General features: G+C 38.5%; 1 protein-coding gene across 4 annotated transcripts in view; it reads left to right on the top strand.

Moving 5' to 3' along the window:
• AFG1L (AFG1 like ATPase) overlaps positions 1 to 15,991 on the top strand; it is a 65,028-nt gene that overhangs the window by 40,413 nt on the left and 8,624 nt on the right. For 3 of the 4 annotated variants that reach the window (XM_021389698.1, XM_021389700.1, XM_021389699.1), the window contains exons 8-10: positions 4,609 to 4,691; positions 8,323 to 8,393; positions 8,650 to 8,750. The exons of the other annotated variant lie outside the window; for it this stretch is intronic. In XM_021389698.1, coding sequence (XP_021245373.1) covers positions 4,609 to 4,691; positions 8,323 to 8,393; positions 8,650 to 8,750 — 255 coding nt within the window. The remainder of the gene's footprint in view (positions 1 to 4,608; positions 4,692 to 8,322; positions 8,394 to 8,649; positions 8,751 to 15,991) is intronic. 4 annotated transcript variants of the gene reach the window in all.

Genomic DNA, 15,991 nt, shown 5'->3' with positions numbered 1-15,991 from the left:
TTTTACATGTTTACGTCAAAAGGGAAGTAGAAATGTACACCAAGTAAATGAAATTTGTAATTGTAAATCTCCATCTTAAAAAAAAAAAGTGTGTATATATATATATATATACATATATATATAAACTATGTAAACTAACAGTTACAAGTGTGGCTTTGACAATGAAGAACTAACAGTCTGAAGCCACTGGTTAGTTCTTTGGCTGTTGATTAAGATTCCGTGATGGTGATTAGTGACTGTGAGGATGCAATCACATCTGCAGGATTTAATCAGTTCTGTGGTGGAGAAGTTAGTCTGAAGATGGAGGGAGAAACTAGAACTTCTGTGTGTAATCCTGTTAGGTTTTCTAGTTGTTGTTTTTCTTCCATGCTACGAAAAAAATAAGGGTGAGAAGTAGAGAAGTGTGTCGTTCTTTTTTTTTTTTTTAATTGTTTGTGGAATTTGTGAATGATAATATTGTTTTTTTATGGTTCTGTAATAGAGGAATATAATGTTGCTGACAGCTCTGAAGAAGTGAGAAAATGCACTGTGGCACTCAATGTACATGCCTTCTATGGCATTCAGTATTTAATTCCATATTATGCAACCGTGGATCCATTTTTATTTTTGTAATTCTAATATTTTAAGTTTTTAGCTCGGAAACACATGTTTTGGTGTCCTTTATTTTCTTCTGTTTCACGTTTAGATTGTATGCTGTCTTTTACCATTTAAAGCATTTACAAATATGAACGTTTTGCCCCATGCGCTCCTGTGAAGCTGATAAGTGAATGTTTACATGTATAGACACAAAGAGCCTGGGTGGCTGCCCTTGCCTACAAAGGAAACCCCAAAAGGAAAATCCTTCAGATCTCTGCTCCGTGCGTAGCTTCCTTGTGACCTTTTTGACTCTGGCTTTGAATGAAGGTGACCAAGTGCTGAGCCCCTCCTCCCTTTTAGAACAATCTCCACCAGCACATTCTCAACGTGGATGAGAATTGCTGTTGTTACTGCCTGTCGGTGCAAGCAGTGCTCCCACAGCAGCCCTGAGTTCACCGGTGCTGCTGTCAGACCCTTTCTCCTCAGTGCAGCATCTGAGCTGAGTTTGTGGAAATAGCGCTGCCCGCACCACTACTTGGTTCTGTGATGTTTTGTTGGCAGCCACTTCTTCCACCACATCATTAAGGATTGCTTGTTTAATTCATGCTTCTGTTTTACTTTTGTTGTTGTTGTTGTTATTATTTTCCAGTAGTACCTATAGATGTGTGCTGTACACAGAAGGAGAAAATTGTTTGTACCTTCCAAGCTTATAATATAACAACAGCAATTGTGTTGGAAAGGAACGCTTTCTGGAAACATGTTGCTCTACAGATTATCACTTTTTCTTTTAATGGCAGGGGCTGTCTATTTTATATATATTTATACAGTGCCTAACATTAATTGTAAGTGTGCTTTCAAACATCTTGGTAAAAATAATTACTGGCAAACAGTGATAGGTATTTATTCACACAAGCCTGTGGAAGGGTTAGGAAAGTTTTGTGTCTGTTTTTGTTTAGAACGTGGGTTGATGGGCAGTGGTTACAGTACATTGCTGGACAGAGCAAAAAAATGTCAGATGCTCCAAAGAGTAAGACAGTAAAATCCTGAATGTTTTCCATTTTTCACAATTTTTGATTAGTTGTCCCCTATGTTTATATCACGTGTTACAGAAAACTACTGTGTATCCGAATTGTGTTTTTCCATCTTGTGTATGTTTTGTTAAGTTCACCTTGGCTTCCTAAGGAAGCAAAAAATAGACAGGACTGTAAGAACTGTATTTGATATATCTCTGATCTGGATGCTGCTCTTACTTTTCTGGATGAAAGGCACTATAGTCCACAATATCTAACAGGTATTTTCCAAATAAGCTATGTAATGTTACAAGACATTGTATTCTAATGTGGTGTGATACGTGCCTGTGATAATACGCTATAAGACTTATAGGAAAAAGTAGTATCTTTGACTCAGGCAACTGTTCACAGCTTAAAAAGGGCCCCAAACCATAAATTAGCTTTTTGTAAACAAGCTCTTCTCAACTAGTGTTGTTAATGATAGTGATTTATCCTGAATATTGATAACACTAATTATTTTGAAGAATGAGAAAAGGGAGGGAAGTTGGAAGAAATGCACCTACTTAATATCTATATCAATAATATTTACATCTCCAGTTCTTACCTCCAAAACTCATTCACTGTAATATTATATCATGAGTCAGAACAGTCTGTGATTGCGTTTAAGGAGCACTAAGTCTGGAAGCAGAATGCAAACAGACTGAAGTATTGTATCCCCAAGTACTGATACGTATTTCTGCACGCCTCACTGACCTGTGTCGTTTTTCCCACTGCCAGTCTGTATCTGAGCATGCACAGTGCCTGCTTTTCACAGCAGCCATTAGCAGCCTAGCTGCACGCATCGCTGTAAATATCAGCACAATGAATTTACACCAGCTACAGTGTTTCAGGTGCATTTTTTTTCTTTCAGTAATGCAAAAAAGCGTGGCATGCTCTTAAGTATGTGTAGTTCCGTGTTTGCTATTCTCTGTGTCTTGCAGCACAACACCCTGCAAGAGTGGTGTAGTTTGACATCCCATATTGAAGGCCAAAGAGGTGATGCTGAATTCATGCTTTATTTGCTATCTGTTGTTTCCAGGGGAAAAAAAAAAAAGGCATTCAAAAGTATTGCTAAATATCAGAGTATCTAAAATCTAAATAAACTCCAACATCCGCACATCCTCCATCCTGTTAGTAGGATTTTATTCCTGCTAACATGAAGAAAATAGTACTTGAGCTAATCTGCTACTTTGAAAAAATACAGCTTTAGGCAGAAAGATGCCCAGTGTCACTGCATGTCAAGGAACAGCCAAGTGTGCAGCTTTGCAGTGAAATTTCAGCAACCTCCTTTCCATCCCTGACTGCCAGCCCGATGCTGAAGAAAGCACACCCATCCTCCTTTCCTTCTGCATATTATGTCACGTCCCTGCAACTTTTTCCTTCTGCTCCATTACTCCTCTCCTTTGTAAGCTTTCACCAAGAGAAAGGGAATAGACTGTAATAATATTGTAGCACCAATGCTATTGTTTGCAGTAGCCTTAGCCCAGCATAATGATTTGATTAGCATGGCTTTCTCACTTACTGGAATTAAAAATACATGCGTTTCCCCACGATTCTGTGCTCTCAGAATCATTTCTTCATCATCTTTCTTTCGCTGTATATCTCTGTGGAGAAGCTGGAGGTTTAAAATAAGTTCAGAATCTTCAGTAATTGTCAGGGGCAAAAATTAGTGCCGTCAATCATTGTAGTCACTCTGGCAGATATTTGTATTCAATAAGTCCTGCGCAACACGTTTTTTTCAAAAGGGCCGTTGTTCCTTAAATCTCTGATGATAGTTCTTCTGAAATGTAAGGGCAGTTTTTCTGTAATGTAGTTGCTGTAAGTGAGACTTGACATTTCCAATTTAGATATCTGAATGGCCTCACGCAGGCTTCAGAAAAAGTTTGAAAGAGAACATGAAATGCTAAGTGGGAATATTAAAGATAAACTAGTAGTTCATAGTGCAGCGACAATGCAGAATCATTTAGTGGATTCTACCAACCCAAAGAACTTTGATAGGGCTGAGTTACCTACAAAAATAAATTGGGTCGGTTCGCTTTCATTAAATTGCTGATAGAGGTATATTTTCTAAAATATTAAAACTTTCCCTCCTTTTCTCTTACGGCGTCTTTTGCTTGTGGGTGTGTAAGAGCCAGCAGGCGTCTATCTTGGCAGCAGTACTGATAGATAAACAGAGATATTCCCTTTGCCAGAGGCTGTGAAATCTTAATCCCACTGAGGTTAGAGAGCGTATTGCTCTCAACTTTAAGGCCTTGAATATATAATAATAATAATAAAGCACCCTTTTGTACAGCTGCTGTGAATACTCAGGGACATCTGTATCATACTCAGAATCTTAATTTTTTTTTCTTTTAAAGTTCCTTTTCTGAATTGATTGGTACATTATCAGAAAAGGTTTGGGTTTTGTAGCTTCATTTACTTCCCTTTATGCTTCAGTGCGTTTTGTAGCAAGGCTTTGTACGGTTTACATATATGATGTTTGACTTACAACACTGTTCATCTTAGTAGAAAGAAAAAAACAACTTTTTTTATCTGGGTGAGTAGTAGTTGTAGTCATCTCTGTTGCTAGAATTTGGTTGTGATCTGTTAAACGTTTGTTGCTCCCCAGTTCCTGTTTTTAAATTAATTTTCTTGAATGTCAAAATAATTGTTTCTAATCCCCACCGCCACCAAACAAAGCCCTATCAGAGATATTAAATAATGCCCACTTCATTAATTGCTCTTCCGATCTGTATTAATTTTCTAACTGGTGCATTTTTGAAAACAGTCGCTTTTTTTGTTTTGAATATGTGTATAATTTTCAGCTTATTTCTTTACCTCAGTAAGGAGAAAGGAGACTTTGATTTTATGTCTTAAATCTGTGTTGTAGGTGATATTCATGCTGATAGTTTGTTACAGCCATGTGCTTTCTATCTAATACAGACAGCAATAACTACAGCTTTGGCTTGAGGAAAGCTATTCTTTCTTTTTTCCCTCTCTGTAGAAATACTGCAGCACAGTCCGGCTTGATTCTGGAATAGACTACAGGAAACGAGTGCTTCCTGCTGCTGGAAAACTTTACTACCTGTAAGTTGATCTACAGTATGGTATTTGCCCTCTTTTTCCTTATTAGCCAATAATTTCCTAGTCAATGAGAGATGAAAAATGTGCAGTAGAATTAGCAGGGTGTGACTTTTCCTTTCTTTGCTTTCTGGTCCATTTTGTTCAGCAAACCGCCTTCCATTATGCCTCGATATTAACTTCATTAAACTACATTTTCAGTATCCACAGTAGCATCATTTATAATGTGTGCCTGAATAAAAACTAATTAGATTTTTTGGGGAGGTGTGGTGTTTGGAGAACTGAAGTGACAGATGGTTAGAAAGTAATGAATATCCTCTTGTAAGAGATTGCACAATTCTCTTATAATAGAAGAACATCCTTATTGTATTTAAGTAATTAAGTATTTGTAGAAATCTAATGACAAGGATTCATTTAATGTTGGGTGTCTCCAATGACAAGGATTCATCTCATGTTGGGTGTTTCCAGTGCTGTGGATTGGAAAAAAACCAGCAAACTCATATTTTGACATTTTCTGTTTATTGTGACAAAATTTCTTCAGCACTTTATTCTGTGTTTGCAAATAGATGTATTTAAAGAACACATTCACAGTTGCAGCATTATCTGCCTACTAGAAACCTTTTTTTAAAGCTAGTTTGAAACCTTTACATTGCAGGCATTTTTCTCTCTCTTATTTGCTCCTAAGTTACAATATTATTTAATCAGTGGCAACATGAATAAAGCAGACAATAGCTTAAATTGAGATTTTTAACCATGGTATCTTTCAACCCAGCATACAATATTGATTTAAAATCACATTCGTGTTAAGAAGGGTGCAGTATTTTCACCCGTCATGAATGTTTGAAATCAAGGATGCCCCCATTGCTTCTCTGTAAAATTAAAAGTTGTGCTTTTTTGTCTGTAAGAAGTACTGCTTAGCTGAATTGCAGCAGGTAAATTGTTTCTGGAAAAATATGTTTTATAGAATAATGTAAATGAAAGGCCAGATTTCTCCCTCCACTTTATTCCAAACCTAAGTTTAAATGTTTTCCTTCATTGTTTCCTTCATTCCAAGATTGTTATCAAAATATTATTTTGATACTATTACTTGTTCGCACGTAAAAAGGAACCGGCTCAGCTCTAGCTAATTCTACGAGGAAATTACAACATCCTATGCATGGAAAATACAGCTCAAATGCAGGTTTTGCATCTGCAAACAAGTTTGAGAAAAAATCTCTTGTTCTGTATTCCTGTGTGGCTCCAGTTCTTTTTAAGTTTCGTGGTGTCTTTGTGGAGGTACTGCTGGAAGTAGCCGCTGTTATCTCAGAGGTGGCCTCTGTGGCTCTTGCTCTGGTCGCTGCACAGCTGTCCTTGCTTCAAGCTGTGCTTAGTGCGCTGGGTGCACTCTGTGACCTTCTGTTTGATAGCTGTGGAAAGCCCCTACCATGTTCCTTTCTTCACTAACCGTACTCTAAAGAAATGGAAGACTACATGGGTGATTTCTTGTAGGTAACAGGCTAAGTGACATCACTTCTCAGAGGAGAAGAGAAGGAACATGTAGCTGAGCCTCAGGAGCAGTACCCTGTCCGTGCATTTCATGGTGTTCTGCTGAGAAACTTGTGACCAAGTGAATGACAGACATTGGTGATAAGTCTTTTCCATGTTCTGCCATTGGAAGGATGTTGACTACCTCTAGAACTTACATAATTCATGTGGAAGCAGTGAAAAAATAGGAAAAATCCTGTAGCTGCCATTGGAAATAAGATGCTTTACCTCATTGTCTGCTCTTTCTCTGAGGGAATTGCATTCATTCTTCTATTCAGCCTCTTGGAGCTTTCAGCCCTACAGAACTCACTTAGTTCAGATTTCTGAAATTCATTTAGTCTTGCCCCCGAAGAAAATCTTTTTGTTCAACGTATGTACATTCTACTACTAATGGTTATAGGATCATCATCATATATATATTTTTTAAATCCTCACATTACTTCATAATCTGTGTGGTCTTTTCATTTTGAATAAGGGTTGCATCTAGGAGTTGTTTTAAGCTGCTTTGTACTCATCTGAAAACAATCAGTGTAACATAATTACAAGATCATGGAATCATAGAAAGACCTGGGTTGAAAAGGACCACAATAGTCATCAAGTTTCAACCCCCCTGCTGAGTGCAGGGTCGCCAACCACTAGACCAGGCTGCCCAGAGCCACGTCCAGCCTGGCCTTGAATGTCTCCAGGGATGGGGCATCCGCAACCTCCTTGGGGAACCTGTATGGGCACCAGATACCTGATCAAAGCAACTCAGGTATATATTTTCAAAACAAACTTTCTTGGTAATTGAGTACAAATATCCACCTTGGTGTCATGTTTGTGTATTTCTTGTAGTCTTCACATCAAACTTTGTGATAGGTACCTGGTGCATGTTCTCTGACACATATGCAGTCTCTCCTCCCCGTTTTATGGCTTTGTTCTGGGTTTGTCTTTTTTAACCTAATTTTAACCTAATTCTTTTGGAAGGTATTTTATCTGATGTAACCTCCTGCTTAAAAGAGTTTTATTATGAGGGTTTCAAATAGAACTTGCAGAAGTCTTTTTCCCCCAAATTCTCTGTGTCTGCAAGGTTTTGTATCACTAATTTTGAACTAGTAAAGTAGTTATTTCAGTTTTGCTTTTAACATTTTTAAGATGCTTAAGGCTTAATGAAGGGGAAAGTATTTGTATAATATGCTGGTCATCCCTTGTCGTTTGGAGGATGTGTAGAACTGTGTGAAGCAACATAACTTGAGTGCATCTGCTATCTATAAAGGTAGACTTTTTGCACCAAATATTATACAAGCTTCACCAAAGCATTATATATTTGAGTACAGGTTTGTTGTATGCTGTCACCTTAATTTACTTTTCTCTGCCTTTGAACTCAGCTAGACATCTTCTCTGTCTTCTTTAAGAAGGAAGTACACAAAGAGGTTGGCCTTGCAAACCGTTGTGGGAAAAAAAAAAGTCTCTGTTTGGACTGACCTGTAATTCTTGTGGTACCAGAGGCAGAACATAAACTTCAGCTGTGAGCACAGATATTGTACATTTTCATTACCTGTGGTTGACCTTTTCCAAAACAGTGTTTTGTGGGGTGGCGGAAAAAATGAAATGGATACAATTACTAACGCTGGCATTATGAATCTCACTTTAATTTTACAAGCTGTTTACAATTCATTCAGTACAATCAGTTGACTTGATTTTTTTTTCCCAATAGAGCTGCTGCAATATTTAATTTCAAGAAGTCCCTTCAGACATTTCAAAGGATACTTCTTTAGGTGCTTGACTGCCTTGCCTTGTCTATTTGCTCTTATTTTGCATGCTAGATAGAGCCAGAAGCCTTTTTTCTCATTGTGTACACATAGTGTTAATGGATCTGCTCTGCCTGTATTGCCTCATTACTGGAAACGGCTCAAAACACAGAAGTCTTTCAGTGTATGCAAATAAGGCAGAATCATCTACCTGAGAGTTAATATTCTCTACTTTTAAGTGTATTCTAAATCTAATGTTTGTATTTAGAGCATAACATCCTGTTCTCTTTTTTATGGGCAAAAAGCTAAGCAGGCTCAGGCAGCTGTTTGATGTTGGCTTCAAGTGTTATTAATTTCATATTCTATTATTCTTTTCACTGTAGCACAAGTGAAGCTGATGTGGAGGCTGTCATGGATAAGTTGTTTGATGAGCTGGCTCAGAAACAAAATGATTGTACGTAAGTTAATTTCTCTTGAAAGAGAATACATTTAGAACACAATGCCCAATCTCCACTGACCAATTAATAAGTTCCATTGCTGTATATGGGTTGATGCCACACTCAAGTGGCAGTCATTGTATCAGCATTTTGTCTAATTTATGTGTTGAATCATGTGCTATTATTCATCAAGCTATGCATTTCCTATCTGTAAGAGATGAATTTTATAGTAATTATCCAGAGAAGATTGAGTCTTTGTTCATGTTCCCATAGTAACTAGACCAAGGATTCTAAAAGTGCAAGGCAGAGAGCTGAGGCTGAATAAAGCGTGTGGAACCATTGCAGACTTCACATTTGAAGAGCTGTGTGACAGAGTGAGTACCCAGTCAAATCTAGATCAGTTAACGCTCAGACTTTTCACTGTTTAAAAAAACAACACAATACAAACTTACTATTTTTCCAAGTCTCGCTGAATTAAAAGCTTTTGAAACTTGCAGAAAGATTTTGAATTCAAAAGAAGAAAAAAACCTCCCCAAAAGCACAGTAATCATTTCCTTTTTAATGATACGGAAAACTCACCTTTAATTACATTGCCTTCAAAAATCCTACTGCAGTATGTGCCTGGGCTAGCATCAGTTGAAATATTAGTAGTCACAACATATTCATATATAAAAAGCATCCGAATACTGCTTTTAAAATTTGGGTTTTAAGATGGTATTTGAGCAAAAGGCTAGTAACCCTGCTACCACTACAGTAACGCTTTGCTGCTGTTCCCATCTGTTGTTGCATTCCTTAGTTGTGACTAGCTGTACAAGGGCTGTTTAGTCCCAGGCTTTCTCAAAAACTTGCCAAATTTCTGTAAATACTGCCAAATTCTGCTGGGTGTGTTTCGTGATTGTATGTGGGGTGTGATTCCTGAAATGCTGGCTGTGTATGACCTCATGGGGTTTGAAGACAGTCCCCCAGGGGTCTTGCACCTGAAGTTTCTATTATGTGATCACAACCCTTAACTGGGCTGATAGCACCTTTATTTTTTTTTTCCAGTACGTTCACCAGTCCTTTGATTATAGCACTGTTTTCACTTCCTTGTTGGTATTGTTTTCACTTCCTTGTTGCTACTGAGGTGATAACCAGTGAAAGTTCCGTTCAGATAATTCCATTTCAGACTGTAGATTTTGGACTTCATGGGTTTTCTGTTTCAAACAAAACCAGTTTTTGTTTAATTAAGTAAGATGGGAATTTTGGCATGGTTTATATTACCTGAACGTTACTAGCTGCTTCTCAGTGGAGGTGGCCAAACCTTTAATAATGATGTGGAAAAAGGAAAAGGTTTTTCAAGAAAAAACTTAGTTCTAGGTGAAGCAGAGTAAAATATTTATTTCACTAAAGAATAGTAAAATAACTTTCAATCTGTTAATTATTTGCGAATATGTTATAAATAGTCTGCAAATGAATCTCAAATCATGAGAGTCCTGGAAAACTGGGCTGAGATCTTTGACAAGGTTTTTTTATTTAAACTGAGCGTTCAAGTGCAAGTGAAATTCCACAGCGCTAACGAGTGCTACTATGTGCCAATGTTAACAAACAAACAAGCAGGACCTGTATAACTTCAGTCGGATTTTAGTCTTGGAATGGTCTTGGAAAAGCTGGTTCTGGATTCATACTGTAGCTAATTGAAGAATGAAAATGAAATGAATTCCAGTCTCCCTGATTTTGCAGAGAAGGTTGACTTTTGTACTTGGCGTTCTTACAAAGAAATTGGTATTATGCAGCACCAGAAAGGGTCTGTTAAATGGATTGAAAAGTTAGTTAACTAATTTATAAAAATATTGCTGAAGAGTTGTTATTGAATGGAGCATTCTTGATGAGCGCCTTTTTATATCAAACCCATCCAACTGCTTTTTCAACCCAGCACAGTGTCCCAGGCACAGTGATTTGGAACAGATGGAAGTGCTGTAGCAGAAAAGCAGCTCAAAATGAGCTTCTGGTCCAGAGCTAGAGCCCTGAGGCCTAATTTCTCCTGGGCTGGTGGCATAGAGAGGAGGGTTGAAAGATTATATTAGCTTTGGAAGTACCTCCGTGAGATTGATGGCAGAATGTTAGCAGCGGTTTTGACATCAGAATTTTCGAGAAGATATCGAAAATTCTGAAGAGGCTGTTGAAAAAGGCACAAATTGTTTGAGCTGGAGAATTTGTGCCTTCAGATGACAGATTTACAGTTCGTTTTGTTCAGTTTGTCAAAAAGAGGACTGGAAGATAGTTTTGTAACGCACAGCTGTCTTAGTTGGAAAAAATAGGGGTATTAATGGGCTCCTAAATCTAGCAGAAGACAACGTGATGAAAGGCAGAGAATACAGAGAGATTCAGATTAGAGAGAAAAAAAACCAAAACAAAACAGCAATATACTTTCCACAAGTACTGAAGGGAAAGGCAGAGCCTACTTGTAGTATATTTTGTGTCCGAACTGTATCATTTTAGGAAGAGGTGTTTGAGCTAAAATACTAGTTCTTAGGCTGACTGTCTCTAAAATTCAGGGAAATGGATCTCAAGATCTCTTCTGGTCTTAAAATGTCTGCGGCCAGAGATGTGAGGGAGTTAGGATCGCTGCTGTTGCTGCCCCTGTGCATGCAGTAACTGAGTTCCACAGCTCACAGGGGAACGTCACGGGGGGGTGCTGCCTGTGCTCAGCCAGCTCGTGCTTTTGGGAGATGGGCAGTACTCACTCTATCCTCAGTCTGTGTAGTGATTGCAGAGTGCATTTCCTGGGGTTTGAGTGGTATTGCCCTGATCGTGTATATCTCCCTGACACCAAAGCAACTTTCTTCCAAACTTGACATTCTTGATCCACAACATGGAAGCATTACAATTTCTCATCAAATCACCAGTAAAGGAAAGTTTAACTTCAGAGCAAGTAATAGCTTTACTCTCAGAAATGCAGTAATTACCTGAAACTTTTACAAATAAACGTGCGTTCACACATACAGATGCCTATTCACATGAAGTCAGTTTGAAGTATGCATCTAGAATGAGAAAGTTCTGTGATTAAAGGCAAGTTTTGTAATAGAATGTAAGTATCAGCTCTGTTCAGACTTCTATTCACAGTGGTTGCTCTGAAAGTAATGCATCCTTTTTCATTATGTTGGCCGACAACATCTGTGGCAGATGTTGGTGGTATGGCAGTAGAAGTTGAACCTTCCCACCAATGTTCCATTACGTGTTGTTGCCGTGTGACAGACAGTGGCAGAGGGGCAGTCTGGCACAATGGTGTCCGACATGGAAGTGTGTGTGAAGCAAAGGTGTGTCACTGAGTTCCTCCATGTGGAAAAAAATGGCACCCCTTGACATTCATTGATGCTTGCTGAGCACTGATGGAGACCAAACAGCGGGTGTGAGCACAGTGAGGCGGTGGGTGGTGCGTTTCAGCAGCGGTGACAGCGACACCAGATCACCTCCAGTGGTGCAGATTATTGTAGGCGTGGCATGCAGGCTCTTGTTCATCACTGGCAAAAATGCATAGATAATGGTGGTGACTGCGTTGAAGAATAGTGTTTTGTAGCTGAGAATTCGCTCTATCAAACATTGTTATTGTGCTCTTTGTGTCTGTTGTAGTTTCCATGGAAATAAATAGGGGGCATTACTTTTGGAGTGACCTACATAGTGTTGTAGTTTATTTTCTTGTTTCACACGTTACTATAATTTTTTTTCCATATCAACAATGTTAGTAGGTCTGAAATAATGCAGCAGGTATTAGTAACTAACAGTTGCCCACTGATCTGTATAGAAGTAAAATACAGATACATATGTGACATGCAGTTGACCTGTCTTGACAGCGTTAATTTTAACTGAGTTTCCTCATTGAGGAAAGTTACACGTTTTAGCTAATTCAGTTAAAATCAAATGTTAATTTTTTTTTTAATTTTACTGGATTATGTGAACGTGTAGGAAACTGTAAAATATGGGGTGATAGAATACTGATCTATTTCAGTTGCTTTGAAGCAAAATAAAAAGCAGTTTTTCAGGTCTGCGTCACTTCTGGGGCTTATGTAGCAGTATGGTGAGTGGTGGCATGAAAGTAGTTATCTGCTTATTAGAACGGCTTCCGGTAAATGTGCTTCTCTGGTGTAATCTTTTAGAACTGTATTGACGTGACTCTTGATCTGGTATAAGTAATTGAGATGACAGTGTGCCTTATATGTAATTCTTCAAGGTCCTAAGGGAGTGAGTAGGCACTGTCTAGCTACCAGTATTGTCTTTCAGTCTCCCTCTCGCTTGAGCGTAGCAACTGCTGCCCTCTGCTGGCAGTACCGACTTCTTAATGTAGTCGAGCACATTTTTGCCTTTTCTTCACAAAGGTTGAATAATTGTTTCACGGATCCTATAGGGTTTTCTTTAAGTAATTAAATACATCCTGTCATCCAACTGCCAAGTACTGATGAACGTAGTGTCTTGATAGGATAGGAAAATATACCTATAAGACTGATTTTATGGATGGGTAGCCTAAAGAATGGTGATGTAAAATGACAAAACGCTGTTCTTCTAAGGAAACAAAATGAAAACAAAATACCCACCTTTTTACTGTTGGCAATCATAATCTTCATTTTTCTGGACTTCCTTGTGCCTTTGTGGCATAACTAGCAATAGTCATGGCTGTAGCTGAAGTCAGCAGGAATGCTGCTTTGAATTGATGTGATCCATGAAACCTGGAAGACTGAGTTTCAGACAGCCTTAGTCTGGTACCAAAAGCATATATATGCTTTTAGATCAAATTTCTCAGTCCTCTGTTTGTACAATAGAGACAGTAACTCTTCCTTGATTCACAGCCGTAGTTGTGGAGATAAATTCATTACAACAAGTGAAGTACCTAGCTGTTGTGGTAGCAAAAGCCAAAGAAGAAATGCACAATTTTTCTTCAACACAAGCATTTGAAAAGTCAATGGAAAATGAGAGCTTGTGACATATCAGTAAAGAGGACAAAACAAGTACCGATGAATGTGCGTTATGTGAGAATCTCTGTTCTGTACCCTGGATGGGTCAAGGGCCCTACAGGGTGGGAGGAAGCATCAGGTAATGCTATTCAAGACTGTATCAGATATCATATATCCAAGAGATTTAAGTTAAAGTTGCACAGGTTAACATCTGTCTGAACTGTCAGTTCTTTCAATGTACCTTCTTTTCGTGTGATTAACAGCCAAGGGGCTAGGTTTTTTTTTGTTTTTTTGTTTTTTTTGGTGTTTTCCTACTGAGAGTAGCTAAAACATACTTTGAAATATATTTAAAAGAAAGAATAATGGATCAGTCAGTGAATATTTCAGCAAACAGGTTATATAGCCTCCTATCAAGCAATATTCAGGCAAGTTAAAATGATTTAAAGTTGCAGGCTGACTCATGATGCTTAGTTAGGAAACATCAAATCAAAACTGTTATTTGGAACTTTCCTTGGTATGCCCTCTGATGTGATCTTTAATCATGCAATGACATGACATGCTTCTTTTTTTTTTTTTTCCCCAAGACCCCTTGAGTAAAACTAGGTAAGAAATTGCCTTCTTCGTTAAATTCCCAGGTTATTAATAGGGGTTCAGTGAACTCCTCTTTGCCTTTAACCAAATTTTCTAAAAGATCCACACTGCCATAAGTCTTTTTACATTTCTTCACCAAGTTACATGCGCCCTTAATGCTTTGGTTTTGCTTAAGCTTCAATGTAGATGCATCACAGATCCATTCTTCAGCGTTTGCTGTTCCTTACTTGAATCGTGATCTTGAAATGTTACATTGGTGCTTTATCTCATTGGCCATAGTAGTGGCTCCTTAGGAAACAGCAGAAAGAGCTTTGTCATTTTTTGTTGTTGTCCAATATCTAAGTTGTAAATGTTATATAGTCTTAAACTGTATTTTGTTTTTAGTAATTTTTGAAGTGTTGGAGTTTCTGCATTAAATTATAGTTACTGTCAATCACAACTCTTCGGTGTTTTATTGGAAGTAGTCCTGTAACATCTTCCAGTGTCAACAAACAAATTTTCTCCTAAGATGAAATATCTTTTTCTAACGCATGTAAAGTGTTTTGTATTCTTCAGGCAACCTCTAAAAGATGAGGTGCTTTGTCATTGATGAGCCAGCAAAGATGGGTGCTTTATACTTTAATTAATGGGATATATAATAGAAACAGACGACGACTAACTCTTAAAACAGTCCACAGAGAGCTACAAATAATAAACATGCTACTTGAACTGAGATGATGATAGCTGAAAATGCATTAAGTAGACAGAAGCACAAAAACAAATGAAGGCGAGAACTCAGTCCAGCAGGCTGAAGTGGAGTAAGCACTTTGTAAGGAGGCTAGCCCATGCTAGTGCTAATGCATTTTGCATTAGTACGATGCCTAGAAAATGCTGACTCCTGGCATCAGAGTTAGTGACAAAAATCTACAACAGTTTTACATATGGTATTGTTCTTCCTGCATGTACAAGAAAAATTCATATCTGTTAATGTTTTGTGCAAGAAAAGAAAAATCTCATCAGGTGAAAGAGTGGGTAATGAGTGGTTATTGACAATTATTACATTGTTTTGCTATGGTTCTGAAGTTCAGTTTTGGTCAACAACCAGTCAAACAGCAAAAAGATCAGACAGTACCTGAAACACATACCAAATAAGTGGCTATTTGTAGGATGCTGTTCAGAGGACCAGATTAACCAGGCTTAACTTTTAGTGAGAAGATTACATATCTGTGTAAATATTAGGAGGAATTTTAGCCTCATTAGCAGCTTCAGAGAAAGTAATACCTTTGTGTACTCTACTGAATTAAAATCAGAAGACTTTCTGTGGCTAGGTGAGGTTCATAAAATAAACTTCAGCACTGCAGACTTAGACAGGGACAGTGGTAAGTGTTTGAAATTGTTTCCCACTAAACTTGTCCTCTTATCCAAGCTTGAATTGCTGGAAGTCAGAACCCAGCCGGTACTGAGGGTCTTGCTGCACTGGAAGCAGAAGGCCTGGAGGCACTACAGGCAGTTTGGGCGGCAGGCTGTTGGCTGCTCTGACAGTGGAAATCCTATCCTAGGTGGAGCCTCTGTGTGTATACAGTCAGCGTCTCTAGCAGTGGTGTCTGCTGGCCTTGCACCAGTTAGTCTGGCTCTGTTTCCTTTGCAGCACGAGTTAGTTGGTTAGGGCAGTAGGAAGAGGGCCTTAAACTGTCCCCAGAGCATTAGTGAGTTTGGTGGTCATTTCTTCCTTTTACAGTAAGTAGAATAAGGAGAAGGGAATTTGAAGGACTTGTGCGAAGTGAGAACAAGTTATGTTGAGATCAAGATTAAAAGTTTTGTCTCCATCTGCAGGGCTGTGTCCTTCTTAACTCCCGAAGTAGGGTGTTGGAGAATGACATAGCTGAGCTGTGTACAGCAGCTGGCTGCTTCAGGGGTTTTGTTGTGTCTTGCCAGACTCGAGTCTTGGCAGGGAGGTACAATCTTACTCTGTTAAAAGAGTCATGGCTGCTTGGCTCAGATCTTTCTGGTAAGATCTGGGAGTCTCCAAAAGCACATTTCTGTCCCCACTTGCGGAATATTGCCTCTCACTGCTGCTGTAGGTGCTTCAGAAATTCTTGTTAAAACACTCAGAATGATCT

Source organism: Numida meleagris, chromosome 3 (assembly GCF_002078875.1).
Source record: "Numida meleagris isolate 19003 breed g44 Domestic line chromosome 3, NumMel1.0, whole genome shotgun sequence".
Classification (NCBI taxonomy): Eukaryota; Metazoa; Chordata; class Aves; order Galliformes; family Numididae; genus Numida; species Numida meleagris.
This window is presented reverse-complemented; position numbering and strand designations above follow the sequence as displayed.